Raw genomic sequence first — 18,781 nt, 5'->3', positions numbered from 1 at the left:
TCCCATTTTAGACAAGACAATAGCTGAATATGGTTAATCGCTGTTTTATAATCTCAATGTTAGAAACAATTTTAAACAGTTTTTCCCTGAATTTTGAAACGAAATACTTTCTATGTATACATTCTATGTATACAACATTTAATTCTATCTAATATTTTAAATTTCACCATTTACCATACCTACGTCGAAATAAGTACATTTTATCTCCAACACAATTGAAAACTTATATGAATATAAAGTTTAACAAAAAGAGAAATCAAACGATTTCTACCTGTCGAAACCGAATTCAAATTTTACCACTGTGCTTTCTAAAACTTGCTTAGCAAACAGCTTGATAAATTACTCGGCAAGGGAATCTAAAAATTGCATTCCACCTGCCGTTCATCATGGTCAAAATTCGTAGTGAATTCAGTTTCTAATACTCCAAACGGAGTAAAGAAATAAAACATAATGACGGTATTAGATTTTTGTTTCGATACAGAGCAGCGGCAAGCCGCTTATACGTATTTCAACCTCTTTAGGTCTCCTCAGAGTGGTATAGCCACTGCTCTAAATCAAAACCAAAATCTATTTCGTCGTAGACCAATAGTTATCAAAATAACTATTTACGGACGTAACTACGCCATCTAAAAACAAAAAGAGAAATCAAACGATTTCTACCTGGCGAAACCGAATTCAAATTTTTACCACTGTGCTTTCTAAAACTTGCAAAACAAACAGCTTGATAAATTACTAGGCAAGGGAATCTTCTTCTTAAATATAAACTTCTTAAAACACACAAATGTTCATATTAATTAATAAAATTAAACTAATGAGATGTGTAGAGCACAAAAGTTTAGTTGTACTGTAATTTGTCGGACCGGGATTTACGAAAGATGGCCCAAAAAACTGATGATTTCTTTTGTATACACAGTAATAGCAGGTACTTATTTTATGCATCAACACTGAATTTAATTAAGTTAACTATTTAATACAATAAAATTAACATGAAATCTGCTTATATTTGAAAAGCGTGAGATGAACTGGCTGATAGAACCTTCTATTTGAAAAGCTAAAGAGGGAGTTTGACTTCTTTTTCTTAGGGTGCTTGTCCGTTCCGAACGTTGGCGATCATTCTGGCTATGTTGACTTTGTTGGTTGCTGTACAGACTAGCTGTGTTGAGGTCTTTCTATACCATGCTCTCAGATTAGTAAGGGTATTCTTCTTCGTCCTGGGGCTCTTTTTCCTATAATTTTACCTTGCAAAATGCATTCGAGTATCTCGTATCTGCTTGATTTCTCATTATATGTCCAAAAAATCTCATTAATTGACCAAATCCGCGGTTGTGTTCATCCTCTGCAGTACTTCTTCATTAATGACTTTGTCTGTCCATGGTATCTTTAGGATTCTTCCGTATAACCATAGCTCAAAAGCCTGAAGTTTTGATAGAGTTTCGGCCTTCAATGTTCACGTTTCTACTTTGTACAAAAGCACTGAGTACACGTAACTGAGTTTGACTAGCATCCTTTTATTTAAGAAGACAAAGAAGTGTTTTAATGGTAGTTAGGTTTGAATAGTTTGAATGTGAAAAACTGACAGGCGCAGGAGAAAAAATACAGCAGGAAGAAGGCATGTCATGCTGATTGTCTTTAAGGTCTTTAATTTAATTACATGGGAAATTCAAATATTTTAATTATTATTGTTTATTTATTAAGCAAACTATTGTAGAAAAGGCGATTATCTACACTGCACACTTATTATATTGGCTGACCTTCTAAATTATTAGTTTTGGATCACAAAAATTGTACACAGAAAATCATGATTGAAATGTGTAACCGGTTTAAAGCACTATATAGTTAAATAGTTAAATTCTAATTGTACCTTAAGAAATATATACATATTTAACTTCCTATATAATTATAATAAATATGAATATAAAAACCAGACTCCTACTAATCTTTTAACATACTATTTAACAAATGGTTTACATAATTCAACAACCAACATATCTTGTGACTCTTTCAATAACTTTTTTATTGAAATTGCTGAGAATATTATAAAATCCCTTCCAAATACACCAGACGACACAATATTGAACTATCAAAAATTTACAGCTCCATCGAATTCATTTTTTCTGTCGCCAACAAGAAGTATCCACAGTTATAAAAACATTAAAAAACTCAAATTGTTTGGATACTAATGAGCTAAACGCATCTTTTATCAAAAGCACTAGTGAAATAATTACTAAACCTTTAACACATCTCATTAATAGTATTTTTTCAATCGGGATATTCCCAACTTCATTTAAATACTCCAAGATTGTTCCTATTTTTAAAAAGGGCGATCGTGACCTTGTAGACAATTATAGACCAATTTCCATCGTTTCGATATTCAGTAAAATGATCGAAAAAATTCTGAAGAAGCGTCTTATATCGTACTTCGAAACAAATAACTTTTTTACTAGTTCACAATACGGGTTTAGAAAGGACCGTTCTACAACACATGCACTTTTAGATGTGATGAGTGCCATAGTTGATGGCCTTGAGAAGCATAATTGCTCTGCCATAACGCTGTGTGATCTTTCAAAGGCCCTTGACTGTGTTTCTGATGATATTTTGCTAAAAAAACTGCATTTTTACACGGTATAAGAGGTACTCCTTTGGAACTAATTTCATCGTATCTAAAGGATAGTTACCAAGCAATCAAGTACGGAAATTGTCTCTCTGAATTTAAGCAGATAAAGCATAGTTCTGGGCCCTCTATTATTTATAATCTATGTTAATGACCTGCGCAATTTCATGGCTCCATTTAAAACAGTTTTATTTGCAGATGACACATCAAAGCATAATGATGCTTTTGTTTTGTCTGATAAAAATCGTTCAGTTTTAGAAACCACGTCCGAGTATGTAAATTCCAATGCTAAATCATGGTTCTTAGCAAATAAACTTAAACCAAATGATAACAAAACTTAAAATTAAATTTTTTCGTCTACCTTCGATGTGAGTGTTGAAAAAAATAATGTCAAATTGTTGGGCATAATAGTTGACAACACATTGACTTGGTATAACCATATATTGACCATCTCAAAGGTAAACTTACAGTACCTTATTTTTACTCAGACAATTAAAACTTGTTATAAGTGTTGATACCTTAAAAATAACGTACTTTTCTCTTTTCCATTAATTTTTAAGCTATGGTGTTATTCTGTGGGAAAACTCTTGCAATGCCCCAACAATATTTAAAAGCAATAAGAATAATTGCAAAAGTTAGCTACTTGGAATCTTGCAAAGCGTTGTTTATTTGCCCTTGCCAACATTATGGCTATACAGCGTTAATATAGAATTACATAAAAACGCTGATACTTTAACTAAACATTCTGACTTACATAACTATAGCACAAGAGGTGCAAATAACATAAGAACAGTTAAGTATCGTTTGAGTAAATCGCAAAAAAACTCAATTGACTCTAATATATACAATGTCCTTAAAGGACTTAAAACAACTTTCGATGAATAAATTTAAAGTAAGTCTGAAAAGATACCTTTTGAGATTTGCTTTTTACTCTGTTGGTGAATACTTTGATCACTTCAAGGCAGTAACACGAACATGGATGTACTCACTATGTTGGTAACCCTATTCATTTTACAAATTCCCAATCGTCAATAGAACCACGTGTAAGCCAAACAGGGTCGTACTGATATACGACCTATGTATCATATGATTTTTAAAAATATTTACTTTTGAAACTGACAGTGTAAGAATTTCTTGAATTTTAATCATTATACCACAATTAAACTAAACTCTAAAAAATAACACGACCAGTAAATAACTTAACAATAACTAATAACATAAATATAACACAATATTAACTTAAAAATCAACAAGATCCAATATGAATTTAAAATGCTCGCAAGTTGGGATCTGTAACATGAGAATCTGGCTGGCTTAAGGTAATAAATTATATTTAATAGCCTCTTGACGAATCAGACGGCGAATATCAACACGTGCTCATATTTATTAATGAGAATTTCCTAAATGAATGTACTTTTTTATGTTATGCGCATTAATGTATTTTTATCTCCTATTGTATTTTGTATATGTTATATATGATCTTTTTTACTTATACATATAATTGACTTGCTACAAACAAATCTAAAACTTGTAAACGTAGTTAAATAAATCTTGAATCTTGAAAAATAAATTTTGAATCTTTTATTATTTTTACATCTAGTAAATCTTAAACTCTTGGTATTGACGCAATCTTCCATCAAAATTTAATTTGAAATGAGCTTTACAGAATTTAACCGATTTCTATACTTGCAGAAATGGAAGCTAATCAGTTTAGGGAATTCGGAAAGGAGATGATTGACTACGTCGCCAACTACCTCGAGAATATAAGAGAAAGGTAAGTCTTTAAAATATATCATTCAATACGGATCCCATTTATATTGCATTATACATTGATTTACTTAATTCACTTAAGGAATATCAAGCGTTTTGTAATTAGTAATTTAAAAAAAAAGGTTTAGGGAGAAATACGTTGTCCCATCCATAAGATTTTATAAAAAACAATAAAAAAACAATGCATATATCTATTATCCTTCTTTTTGTATTTGTCTTAAATCTGACGATTCCGTTTCTAAAGTATTTTTTGAGAGGTAGATTTTTTGTAGGCTATCTCTACATCTTTTCCTGGTGGTCTTCCCGTTGGTGGCTTGCCAATTGGTTTTCCTTCTAGCGCAATTCTTGGTAAACTTTACTTCCCCATCATTTTTACATGATTGTAAAATTCTCTTCATCTTAGGCATATTGATTATTCAACATTATGTCTTATTTATCTGCCATCTGAGGACTCTTACTGGATTAGGGTGTCTGGAAAATCTACGCCGAAATATTTGAACTGATTTATCTGTTCAATGGGTTTGTTTTTTGTATTACGAGCTTACATCTAATTGGATCTTTAGCTAGAGTAATGCTCTTCATAGTCTATGTGGATATATTTATGTTAAGCAAAAGGCCTGATTGGTAAAATCTGTAACGTTGTCATCTGCGTCATCCGCATAGCAGACTATACTAATTCTGCTATTTTTGAGTCTAGATCCGAGTCGTAGCGATTCCATATTTTCTATTAGTTCGTCCATTATGTTAAACAGAAACGAGCTGAGATTACCTAGCTGTTTGCTTCCCCCTGGAGATTCTATATTAGTCGTAGTGCTGTCATTTGTTTTATTTTTTTTTCGTATTGTTGTTGTTTTATGACTTCTCAGGTGTTTGCAGGGATTTTTTTCTGCCTCAGTTACTGTAATATCGTTATATCGTTTGACTCTTTCAAATACATTTTTAGATCCACAAATTATGCATATGCTGGCTTGTAGTATTATATCGATTTCTCTTTCACATGTTTCATAATGAATATTGCATCAGTCGTCGATCTATCCTATCTGAATTTGTTCTTGAGTTGGCTTACAAATAGCTCATTTTCGTATTTAAAAGAGTTATTCCTCTAACTAATATGCCAGTTCTTTGGTATATCCATTCTGTTTAAAATTTTGTTAAACAGTATTGTGAGACCTTTTGCCAGTTCCTGGTCCACATATTTCAAGAGTTTAATTAGTTTATCGGTATTCCACTAGTTCCTGGCGACCGTCTATTCATTAAAGTCTGTATTGCTATTGCTATTGCTATATGCTATTGCTTATGTTTATTTAGCGATATACCTTTCTTCCGTTTTGTGTTCCGGTTCATCGCTGTTTCTTGACTTTTATAGAGTGCTATGAAATATTTTTTCCATGTCTCAGCCGGGATTTTCTTTGTCTTTACAAATTCATTTACTCTTTTTTTCTGATTCTATCGTACGTCTCCCTGTGATACATCGTTGCAAGAACAGCCTCCATCTTAAATTTTTGTTGCATAGTTGCATTGTATTCGTTAGACTCTATCATGTAACATTACTTTATCAAGGCCTTTTTGGCATGTTGAAATATACACCCTGTATATAAAATTCATTGTCATTGAGTCATTGAGAAGAATGATGCGCATACCTTGGGTGGATAGAGTTCGAAACGATGACGTCCTTAAGAGAGCCGGCGTGGAAAGAGAACTCTTTGAATTAATTAAAAAACGCAAGATTGGTTACTTTGGGTACATATTGAGAGGAGCAAAATATGAAATACCACAGTTAATCCTACAAGGGAAGATCGAAGGTAGGAGAGGAGCCAGCCGCAAACAATTATCCTGGTTAAGTAATATTAAAGAATGGACATGAATACACAATACAGGCGAGCTGTGTCACTCCGCCAAGAACAGAATTCTAGTAATGAGATAGTCGCCTACGCACTTTGGTGTATGGCATGTTAAGAAGAAGTTATAAAATTCAACCCCATTTTTTATCTTATTTCTAACGAGATCTCATACCTCACCCTACGAACTGAAGTTTGGCACTTATCGCATGAAAGAAGAAGAAGACTAGACAGACGGAAAATAAGAACTGACAGATAACTTAAAGGACGAAAAAAAAGAAGACGACGATGACAAAAAGAAAAATTGAAGTTGACAGATGACAGACGAAAAAGAAGAAGAATTGACCCAAATGTCACATTGCAGTATTTTGTAGGTTTCCCATCGACTTTCCTTATGTTGGTAGTCATACGAACATTACAAAATGGCCGTCTAGCGGATAATAGCGGAACTATGACAGTCCCTAATGTAGATTCCAAGAGCGAAAGCGGCCCATGAGAGCACAGACTCATCCTCCGTTCAATAAAGATCGTCACAAGTAAATTAATTTGGAACTTTGTCATAGAACCGGCATAGAAACATTAATAAGAAGGACTATTTGAGAATCTTAAGCCTTTTACTTTTTATTCAGTTACCCCATATGTTTTATTCAGTTACCCCAAATATGCCATCAAAAGCACCAAAGATGGTAAAGCAGTAGGCCCTGATAATTTTCACTCGGCGATACGGGCGTGGTTCCCCAAGAGTGGTTAGTGTCAACTTTTATAAATCTTCCTTAAAACATTTCTAAAGGTCATTCACAAAAGAATATATACAAAATGTGAGGAACAACTAACAAGAACACAATTCGGATTTCGTGATACTCTGGGAACACGGGAGGCCCTTTTTGCTGTACAGGTGCTATTTCAAAGATGCAGGGATGTGAATTGTGACATATACGTATGCTTTTTAGATTACCAGAAGGCATTTGACAGAGTAAAACATGACAAATTAATGACTCTAATGCAAGAAATTGGAATTGACAACAAAGATCTTAGAATTATCAGAAACATTTACTACAATCAAACGGCCAAAATCAAAATAGAAGACCAGTTAACTGATAAAATTTCAATAGAACGTGGAGTACGACAGGGCTGTATTTTGTCTCCATTGTTGTTCAACATTTATTCTGAATGGGTATTTAAGGAAGCTTTAGACGGTTGTGCGAAAGGAATACTAATAAACGGTGAATGGTTGAATAACATTAGATATGCAGATGACACTATAGTTTTTGCCGATAATCTGAATGACTTACAGATATTAACAAATCGCATAACAGAAGTCAGCAACAGATACGGACTATAAATAGCTCTTATCATAAAGAAAACCAAATTTATGACAATTAGTAAAAAACCAATACTAAACGCTCAACTTACAATCAACCAACAGAATATCGAAACAGTCGAGCAATATACATATCTAGGCACCAATTTAAATAGCCAATGGGACCACTCAACAGAAATTAAACAGCGAATAATAAAAGCAAAAGCAGCATTCGTTAGAATGAGAACCATTTTCAACAGTCGAGACATATCATTAAAAACAAAATGCCGTCTATTGAACTGCTACATATTCACAGTTCTTCTCTGCGGAATGGAAGCATGGACACTGACTGTTGCATCTATGAATCGGCTCGAAGCTTTCGAAATGTGGTGTTATAGGCGCATCTTACGTATATCCTGGGTTGACAGAGTTACTAATGTGGAGGTCCTGCGTAGAATGGGGAAAGAATGTGAAATTCTCATGACCGTCAAAACTAAAAAGTTGGAATATCTAGGACATGTAATGAGAAATCAAGAACGTTACGGCCTTCTCCAGCTGATTCTCCAAGGGAAAATAAATGGTAAGAGAGGACCGGGAAGAAGACGCATTTCCTGGCTTCAAAATTTACGAAAGTGGTGTAACACGACCATCGAGCAAAAAGACAAAAGAGGGAATGCAAAGGTAGTGGGGGCAAAAATATTGTTAAACAGTAAGTGCCATCTTGAGAGGCCAAATTAAACAAGGAAAGAGAGTCTTTCCTTGTTTAAGAAATCAAATTTAGTTGGGTTATGTTATTATTTGTCCCAACTGTCTCATGAAATCTTATTTATATTGAAGTTTTTTAACAATTGTTTCACATTTTAGACTGTCATCGTTAATATTTAATTAAAATTTTCTCGTCTAAGACACATTCTGAAAACTATTTTATAGCTACTGTTAATAAGTGTCGGAAAATTTAAATTTGGCGCATTCGCATTTCCGGATATGTTCGCCATCAGAGGCCACTTTTTTGGTCGCCTTTTCATAACGATTAGATTCCCTCTTTTGTCTTTTTGCTCGATGAACACGACTACCACTAAACTGTTCCGCGCTGCAATAAATAAAGTAAAGATAGCCGTGATGATCGCCAACATCCGGAACGGATAGGCACTTTAAGAAGAAGAATAAGCCTTTTACTTTTTATTCAGTTACCCCAAAAATTTTTAACAGGAATTTGGAAATTCTTAACAGATTCCTTCTGGGAAGCTTAGAAAGTAACTTTTTCGATAGTAAACAAAAATGTCAATGGTATTTCTTCCAATTACAATTTATTAAGTAAGTAATCCCTTCGAGTCCCTACAAAGTAGATAAATAGCCAGGGGCTTACCATCATTCACGTTGGAGAAATTAGTAGGTAAAATTTCTCCAGTATCAATTTTTCGTTATACACCATCCCTTCAAATTTATATTGTCATGAATTTTGGGCATTTCCTTATACAATCTTCGCAATTTATCAAATTTTGACTTATTCTTAGTGTACTGCTTTGTGCGTAGTGATTTTAATAAATAAGATTTATTATATTCTTAAGAGGAACGAAAATATTATTCACACTACAAAACATTGGCACTAAAACAAGCTTTAAATATGCGCTTACGTTTCATAATATTGAAACACAAATGCCAGATGGCGAAATGTCAATTCTGACGTTTAAATTCCATATGCATTGGCGTACTGATTGTCAATTAAATGCAATACATATTTAAACGAATTGAACTTGAAATTAAAAAACAAATTAAACAATTAAGGTGTGCTCAGTGTCATCAAAGAGCCAGATGGAGTTGTGAAAAGTGTAATATAATCCTTTGTATTGAGAGAGACCGTTTCAAAACTTTTCATTTCAATTAATTTTTTGTTAAGTACATATTAAGTCTCTGTAGTGTCCAGTGTACTCATTTGGGTACATATCTATATATAAGTAATTCTGTTTTTTTCAAATATAGTTACATTTGAAGCTTTGTTACAAATCATATTACTAATAAATATCTAACGCAAAATATATTAATTCTTAAAATAAGATACCGTGGGCGCTAATAGGTTAAATACATTTCAACAGAAAAATATATTATTTTGATTGATTTAACTTTGAACATCCTTATCTGCTTTTTGAAGATTTGCCTTTGTAACAAGATGCCTACTATAGAAATAGTATCCGGTATATTGCAACAAAGGTGGGAATGAAATTTTTCAGTATTTTTACTTACATCGATATTTTATTTCAGGCGTGTACTACCCATGGTTGAACCAGGTTATTTAAGACCGCTTATACCAGAAACTGCACCAGAAAAACCCGATAAATGGGAAGACATCATGAAGGATATTGAAAGAGTTATTATGCCAGGAGTAAGTATATTAAAAATCCTAATTAGAGTAGCCTGTGCAATAAAAATTACGCGTGTTGGAATTTTGATCATTCGAACAGACTAACATGTACATATACATCATCATCATCATCATCATCAATGGCGATACAACTCTTCGTGAGTCTTTGCCGCGTTTACTATTGCTTTCCATGTTTGTCGGTCCTGTGCCAGTAATGTACATATACATAACCCAACTTATTGTTAATAATTTTTTTAGTAAATAATATTAACAATCATAATATTATTATTGTCATGAATTGAAATTTATGATTTACAAAATGGTTCAAATGACACTCAGTATCATTTTTATGTGTAAAATCCACAACCTATTTGATTACGACTTTTTCGATAACTCGTTCTAATCAATCTCCCTTAGTACCATGTTTGTTTTAAGCATCTATCTAAGCATATTTATTTGTAGTATTTGCTTGGACTAAAATAAAAAAAAGTCATATAATAAATTTCAAAAAATAACCGTCTAAAGTTAACCGGATTTTTCTTCAAAAACTGTCATCTCAACTCTTCATTCACTTTAAGTGTTTTCCATTGATTACTACATCGTCAGTATCAGCAACTATCAGTATTTGATCGTCCGCAAACAGAAGAGAACATTTCCTTCGCCTAACTGAGTACTTCTTCCAGGCATATTTTAAATAATAGCAGTGCTAAGGAACACCCCTCTTAAGCCTTCACTAATTAGAAAATCTTCAGACGTCATTTTGCCTACTTTGACTGCGCTGGTACATCCTGAGTATAGGACTTTTACATCTTGAATGCAACCTTTAGTCACACTATTGTTTTCTATGCACAACCACAACTTTTTAGTGATACAATACCGTAGGCTTTTTCAAGGACGACAAAGGTTAAATAGACAGTTAACCCTCTTTCTACACGTTTCTCAATAAGCTGTTTAATAGTGTATTAGCCAAGAGCGACCAGCTCTGAAACCGCTTTGATCTTTTGCTTCTTTAACTTGTTCTCCAATAAGATGTTTTAGTTCTCGTCTATAAAACCTTTCTTTCTTATAGATGGAAGATATGATGACTCTATTACATTCTTTCCAATGAAAGGGCTCTTCCATTTTTTAGCCGCATGACTCTTTTCAGAGGTAGCCGAAAGTCTTTCAAGATCTTCTACTAAGATCAGACTAATAGACTAAGCAGTTAATTTCTCTGAACAATTTCTACGATCTTAAGTGTACAATGAGTACATTATATATATATATATATATATATATATATATATATATATATATATATTCTACTACGTAAGAACACAATACCGTGTATTATATAGGTGCAATGAAAGTCAACATATAGATGCAATGGATTTCATTGTGAACCAGAGAACCAAATTTCTTCGAAGACCTAGAAACTGACACTTAAATAGTGCTAGGTGACATGAATATGCGAACAGGACGAGAGCCTGCTTTAGTCTTCTCTATAGGAAGACATCGTCTAAATAATGACAACGTTAATAGACAACTACTACAGAGGTCTTTTATTTCTAACACTATTATGTTAAGACTAACATTCTCTTATTTTTATTGATATTTAAATGTTTGGTTCATCATCATCATTGCTGAACATCCTCTCGCATGCTGTTCCATTTAGTCCAATTTTGTACAATCTGAATCCAATTTGGATTCATTATTTTTATGTCATCGATCTATCTCGTTGGGGGCTAACCTCTGCTAGCTTGTATTTGGGTTTCGATTATAAAATTTAGTCATCTTACGATCATCAACTGCTGTTGCTAGATGAGTTACCTAGTTCTGCTCTTTGGTCAGTTTCTAACCTCTAAAATTAATCTCTCCATTGTTTTCCCGCAACTTTTGATTTGTTTACTGTTGTTCTTGTGAGTGTTAGGGTTTCTGCATTGTATATCATCACTGGTAGAATGCACTGATTAAATTCTTTCCTTTTCAGACACATTGGAATATTTGATCTAAATATCCTTCGTATCTCCAAATGCAGATCAAGCTAGGTCTGTTCTTCTCTTCAGCTCGATTATTTGGTTGTCACGACTTATTCTGATCTGATGACTCCAAATACTTGTAGAAGTCAACTGGCTCGATGTCTCTGTCTTCAAGTGAGATATTTTTGCTGTGGACTAAATTGGTCATAAATCGTATTTAAAAAAAAAATATGTTTATACTCACTCTTTTTGTGTCAGTATTCTGCTTCGTTAGATGACTTTGTCTAGCTTCGTATCAAGGTAATAAACTTAAGATTATTTAAAAATTTTTCATCCACATTGATGCTCATCTCGTTCGAATCTATTAATTTACGAGCATATTCTAGCAAAGAATGCTTCTTTCAATAGGAAATGTACCACTATTCTGATTGGGTCTTACACAAGCTGTAGCAAACTTATTGATGTGTTTGATAAGGGATATGCATCGGTGGTTTATTCTACATTACGTTAGCTCACGGAGCATTTTACTTTGATTGACCATGTTAAATGCTTTTTCAAAGTCGACAAAGACAAGTATCAGAGGTCTATTAACTTAAATGGTTTTTTTTTCAATCAACGACTCGATTTTTTGTAAATGATCACTTGTTCCGTATTCATCTCTAAATCTTGCTTGCTTACAAGTTTGATAGAAGTCTAGTTTTGGTGTCAACCTATTATATTATAACCTGTAAATGTAAGATAACAATCTAATAGGTCTATGGATCTTCAGCTCCGTTATATCTTCTGTTTTGTGCATAACTACTATAACAGCTTTATTCCACTGAGATGGTGTAACTTCTTTTGAAAGACTTAATTAGTTATATAATTATTTTACCAATGCTTTTAATACTGTTATTCCTCTTGCTATAATTTTTATTAATATTAAAATGTTTGGTTACATTTAAAATACTTCTTAATACCCATAAAATTTAAATAATATTTAAGTACCTAAAAACCGTGAAAATGTTCTAATATTTTTAACATTCTTATTACAGGTAACTCACTGGCATTCACCCAGATTTCACGCTTATTATCCGACCGCCAATTCTTATCCTGCAATTGTTGCCGACATACTGAGCGGTGCAATCGCCTGCATAGGTTTCACTTGGGTAAGTATATCAACCTCGATATTTGCATTTTACTATCAAATGTTTTTAATCATAAAAACAACTAAATTTTTTTTTAAATTGTTTACACTACACGACCAAGGTGACGTTAGTCGATTCTTGTGAGTATATTTTTCCAGCAACGCAACCACATATACAATCAATTATTTATTGTCTTGTGTTGCTCAATTGGAAGTTATACATTATTACGATTTATTTAATTATAACAATTTTTTGGAAGACTCGGTACAAAACAAAACAAGCAAGTATTTTTGATATTATTTTGATATTGTTTTGAATAACCGAAACTGTGATTTCGTCACCGCGACATTGTAATGACGCCATCTATTTGTTTTTTAAATACAAACCTATATTTTTTCTGTCAAAATTAAATAGAAAATATTCCCATAAATCAATCAACTTTCTAACTCAAAATAACACTATTTATAAAAGCCCTGAAGAAATATCCAATATAATAGCATCTACTTATGAATATAACTCAAGTAACTTAAATTATACTTCCGATTTCTTAGATATCAAAATAAAAGAAGAAAAAAATCCTATAGAATAGTACCATCAAAACAATAACGATCTAAATATACCAATAACGACAATATACCGTTTATATTTCTTAAAAATTTAGGCCCTCAATCTAAAGAACATCTACTCAAAATCTACAATATAATCCTATCCAGAAACATGTTTCCTAAATCATGGAAAAATTCAATCATAATACCTATTCTAAAACCAACTAAACCAAAATCAGATCCATAAACATATCGACCGATATCACTCACATGTAGCATAGGTAAAATATTAGAAAAGATAATAAACAATAGGTAGTATTAGCTAAATGTGGTATTTAGAATCAAATATTTATTTAGAATCGAATATTTTTTGATATAAGCAAAGCATAATGATACAGTTTGGAAATACTCAATCATTAAAACACTTAGCAACTGGTTAATAAGGGGTAACATATTAAAAAACATTTAAAATTTTCTTGAACACAGACAATTTTAAGACCGAGTTGACGGAACATATTCTCAAACCAAAATTCAACAGAATGGTATACCACAAGGATCAAACTTAAGCACAACTTTATTCTTAGTAGCAATAAATTCGATATTAACGCAAATTGAAAACCCCGCCAAAGCTAGATTAAACGCTGACGACCTAGTTATTTTCTGTAGAGGAAAAAACATAGCAACGATTCACAATCACATTCAAAAAGCGTTAACACACATTGAGAAATGGTCAGCTACAAGTGGACTTCAGCTTAATACTACAAAAACGAAAGCAATCTGTTTCTCAAAGAGAAATCAAATCCAAACAAAAGAATTATATCTACACGAACAAAAACTAGATTATGTAGAAGAAATCCGATTCTTGGGTATGACGTGTGATAAAAAATTAACTTGGAAGATACATATTCAACAGCTGAAAAAATCTTGTCTACCTGGTATAAATTTACTACGGTCACTTGCCTTTAAAAACTGGGGTGCCGATTATTCAAGTTTAATACTTATTATCAAATCCATAATTCGATCAAAACTTGACTATGGAGCCATCGTCTATAACTCCTCCAAAAAAACACATTTAAAGTCACTGGATATTATCCAAAATAGATGTCTACGTATTTCATTAGGTGCTCACTACACAAGCCCCATTCAAAGTCTCTATTGGAAAAGTGAGAACTTCCTCTTTCTTTCAGAAGACAATATCTAAGCCTAACATATGTAGCAGCAGTGTCATCAAACCGAAATAATCCAGTACTGCATAACGTTTTTGCTGATCGATTTACAAATAAATTTCAACAAACACATCAAATTGATCATCCTTTTTACTTTCGTATACAATCATACTTAACCAAATTAAATTTTCAAATTCCAAAAACCTATGATACCTCTTCAATCCACAACCCTGCACAATATCTATTCCGACTATTGACATCAGTCTAACAAACCTAAGAAAATCAGAGATTTCATCAACCGTCATTAAACAAAAGTTTCATACACTATTAAAGAGATATGGTAATACCTACAACGTATACACCGATGCATCAAAAAATGAAGACAGAGTTGGAGCAGCAATTTATTCGGAAGACTCCTCAGTTAATTTTAAATTGTCGTCAATTACAACCATCTTTTTGGCTGTATTACTCGCAATTCTAAAAAGCACTATCGTTAATACAAAACAAAAACAAAGAAAGATGTATAATAATCACAGATTCTCTTAATAAGTCAGATAAGTCCATTATCCTCACTGACTCAATTGTACTGTGACAAACCCCTTCTACTTCTTATTAAAAAAGAACTTAAAAACATTTCAAATAAGAATATCCAAGTTCGCTTTTTATGAGTGCCTTCTCATGTCGGAATTGAAGGTAACGAAGTTGTAGATAAACTGGCTAAGAACGCACCAACTAACCCGATGTCCAAAGAAAGTAACATATTGGTACAAAACGATTAAAAACCATACTTAAAACAAAAAATAATTCAAAAATGGCAACAAACTTGGAACAACACTCGATCAAGGCTATACGAAGTCAACAAACATCCACATATTTGGAAACCAAAAATAAAAGACAGAAGAGAGCAAGTGATACTTACCCGTGTCCGTATCGGCCATACACGACTTATTCATAACTATTTATTACAGCGCAAAAATAAACCAGTGTGTGAAGTGTGCAACGTGTTCTAACGGTAAAACATTTTTTAATACAGTGTCCAAAATATAACAGTAAACGACTCAAATATAGCATACGCAACTCCCTAAGAGATGCCCTAGAAGAAAATACAGATACCCAAAGAATATTTTCTTATCTTAAAGACTGTCAACTTCTTCAAAATATCTAAAACATACATTGTAATACACATACATATTATTATTATTGTAAACTATTCTATTCTATTCTCGCCTTAATTTCTGTGGCCTGTTCCCATTTTGCATGTGTACGTTGGTGCCAAGGTACACATAAGATTCTACATGGTCAATTAGTATGTTATTTATCCGTAATTGTAGAGCAGGTTGTTGCTTTTTGCTTATCAGCATCCTCAATACCTGAATAAACTCTTTCCATTACCTATTGTAATTCGTCTATGGTACTGGCAAGGATCACCGTGTCGTCGGCATATCTTATATTGTTTGTTAACTCGCCGTTTATTTTTATGCCTTTATTTGCATTTTCCATATATTTGTTAAATATTTCCTCGAAATAAATATTGAATAGGAGTGGAGATAAGATACACCCCTGACGGACACCTCTTTTGATCTGCACCCTTCAAGTGAGTTCGTTGCCAATTTTTGCTCTTACTGTTTGATCCTAGTATAGGTTTGCTAAATTTCGAATTTTCTTGTCGTCAATACCTGTCTTTCGCAGAATATCCATCAATTGTTCATGATTGACATTGTCAAATGAATTGATGTTGTGTAGGCTATGTTTTCCGATCGTGGGCATAAAAATTCTTTCTCGCCCTATTCTTGCATTCATACCATCGTGTACAATCTTATTGGTATTTCTGGGACATCTTCTGTAGGCTGTGTATAATACACAAACAAATAATATATAAATACATAAAATAATCAGAATTGATATCATCCTAGGGTAAAAACACCATCCTCGGCAATTTTAACCAGCAGCAGGGCTATTGAGCTACACGATCGAGGCCAAAGTAAGTCCCGTCAGTCTGACAAACATAACCGCTCAACAACTGTTTGGTTATAATCAACACTTCACTATTTTTTAAACTAATCTTTTTGAAAACGAAAAACGTCAAAGGGCAGTAAAAAATTTAATTTTCATTACAATCAATTGTGGCTTTATCCCCTAATGTATATAATATTTAATTTATTTCCTTATTTTATAGACAATGAAAAGACATTTGGCCACATCGAAAACAGATAACTAATAAAAACATTTGTCTTATTCAGTAATGACATTGTAAATAACATAAACCTATGTTGCAATGAGTTGTTGACCGGTAAGACTCGTAAATGACCAGTGGTTTTGCAATTTTCGAGGTTGGATTGACTTACAAATACCTGCGATTTAGATCTTATTGCTGTCAAGGTTAATTCTAATATCGACTTGAAAGTCTAATGTCAAATAAAAAGTAACAAGGCGAATAAAATGTATGGATAATGTACTTATGAGTGCACACACTAATTAAAACGTCTATTAAGTGCAGTAAAATAAAATAACCAACTAAAATACAGCAAATAAAATGATCGAGTAAGATTTCTTAGAACTTAGATCGCGATTGACAAACACAAAAGGTAGAGTTAACTGCTGCTCATTATTTGGAAAAATATTAAGTATTTACTTAAATATTTTGTTTTTTTATTTGAACTCCTAAGTGGAGCATAGAGCTTTAGTGAAAACGCGCCATCGGGATCTATTTTGCAATATGGCCTTCACCTCTTTCCAAGACTTTCCTTAATCTCTGTGGCAGCCGTAGCTAAGTGGCTATGTTACTGAACTATGATATTAGAGACATTTTGGAGGAACATGTGTTCTCTTCTATACGCGGTATTTATTGGCGATGCCTTTATTTTATTGCACGATAATGCACGATGCAATACCGCAGGAGTCACCACCACCTATCTGACTGAGATCGGTATACCCACAATAAATTGGTATGTGTTGAGCTCGGACATAAATCTAATAGAGCATGTTTGGGATGAGCTTAAAGCTAGGGTCCGGGACAGAAATCATGTACCAAGGAGCATAATGGAATCGATTGATGAATGGGAAGCAATGCCTCAAAAATTTATTATAACTCATCCGATCTATGCGTAATCGATTGGAAAGTGTAATTAGGAGTATAAGTGGTAATATCAAGTACTAAAAAATAACGAAATTCATTTTTTAATTGATGATCATTAGTTCCAATGATGAATGTTTAGGAAACTCTGTTCGTATTGCATATTGTTTTTATAATGCATCTTCAAAATAATGCAATAGTAGTTTAGGTAAGTTCAATAATAAAGTTATTGTTTCTTTAAAGTTATCTTTAAATAAATATTAATTGAATTTATATTCGGTCATTATTAAATTTTTAATTAAAGGGAAACTTCAATGGAAGTTTTCCCTACATAACCATTATGTAACAGATATATCTGACTTTTGTCAGATCTGTCATTTGACTTTTTGTTTCAAAGGAAGGAACAGACTGTTAAAATAAATAGGACTAAATAAAAAAAATAACATGGAGGAAATATTTTAATTATCTTCTCATCAATAAACTCAGATATTTTAGAGAATGATACTTATCGTATGTCACTAATTTACTTGTCATATCTAATAGATGGTCGATGACTAGCAATGTAAGATTGCTATTCAACAGTTGCCTCCTACTACATTTATTCATTGCTAAAAACACAAGCCATGTAAGTAACGAGGTGTATAATTTCGCCCTTTATCTCTCAAGTGATTCATGAAAGGAGAACAAAGCACGTGAGAACAATCGTTATCCAACATTTTCTCCAGCTAAAGAAGTTAGTTTTCAGGGTTGGTTCACGAATAATATTGCTATTATTTTCTATCAATATTATTGTAAAAATGTATAATACATTTATTTTTAATAACAATTAAAGACATTTATATTTCATAGCAGTGGCGGCTGGTGATAATTTTGTTCAGGGGGCAAGGGGCATAATAGGTACTTATCAAAAGGCAAGTTCTTATAATAAAAATCAATCCTGTTTTTATCGGAAATGAACCATTCAATCACCTTTTCATTCAAGTCAGAAATCTCTCAGGTTTTTGGTGGGTAACATGACAAGCGCTGTCAGTCTT

The 18,781-nt window shown here is 32.8% G+C and overlaps 1 protein-coding gene across 2 annotated transcripts in view; it reads left to right on the top strand.

Annotated features, from left to right (window-relative positions):
- Nucleotides 1-18,781, top strand: part of LOC140432846 (aromatic-L-amino-acid decarboxylase-like) — a 49,228-nt gene that overhangs the window by 13,355 nt on the left and 17,092 nt on the right. For both annotated transcript variants that reach the window (XM_072520980.1, XM_072520981.1), the window contains exons 2-4: nt 4,304-4,385; nt 9,779-9,899; nt 12,871-12,984. In XM_072520980.1, the coding sequence (XP_072377081.1) occupies nt 4,306-4,385; nt 9,779-9,899; nt 12,871-12,984 (315 nt within the window). In that variant the 5' untranslated portion in view covers nt 4,304-4,305. The remainder of the gene's footprint in view (nt 1-4,303; nt 4,386-9,778; nt 9,900-12,870; nt 12,985-18,781) is intronic.

The sequence above is a fragment of the Diabrotica undecimpunctata genome, chromosome 1, assembly GCF_040954645.1.
Source record: "Diabrotica undecimpunctata isolate CICGRU chromosome 1, icDiaUnde3, whole genome shotgun sequence".
Lineage (NCBI taxonomy): Eukaryota > Metazoa > Arthropoda > Insecta > Coleoptera > Chrysomelidae > Diabrotica > Diabrotica undecimpunctata.
This window is presented reverse-complemented; position numbering and strand designations above follow the sequence as displayed.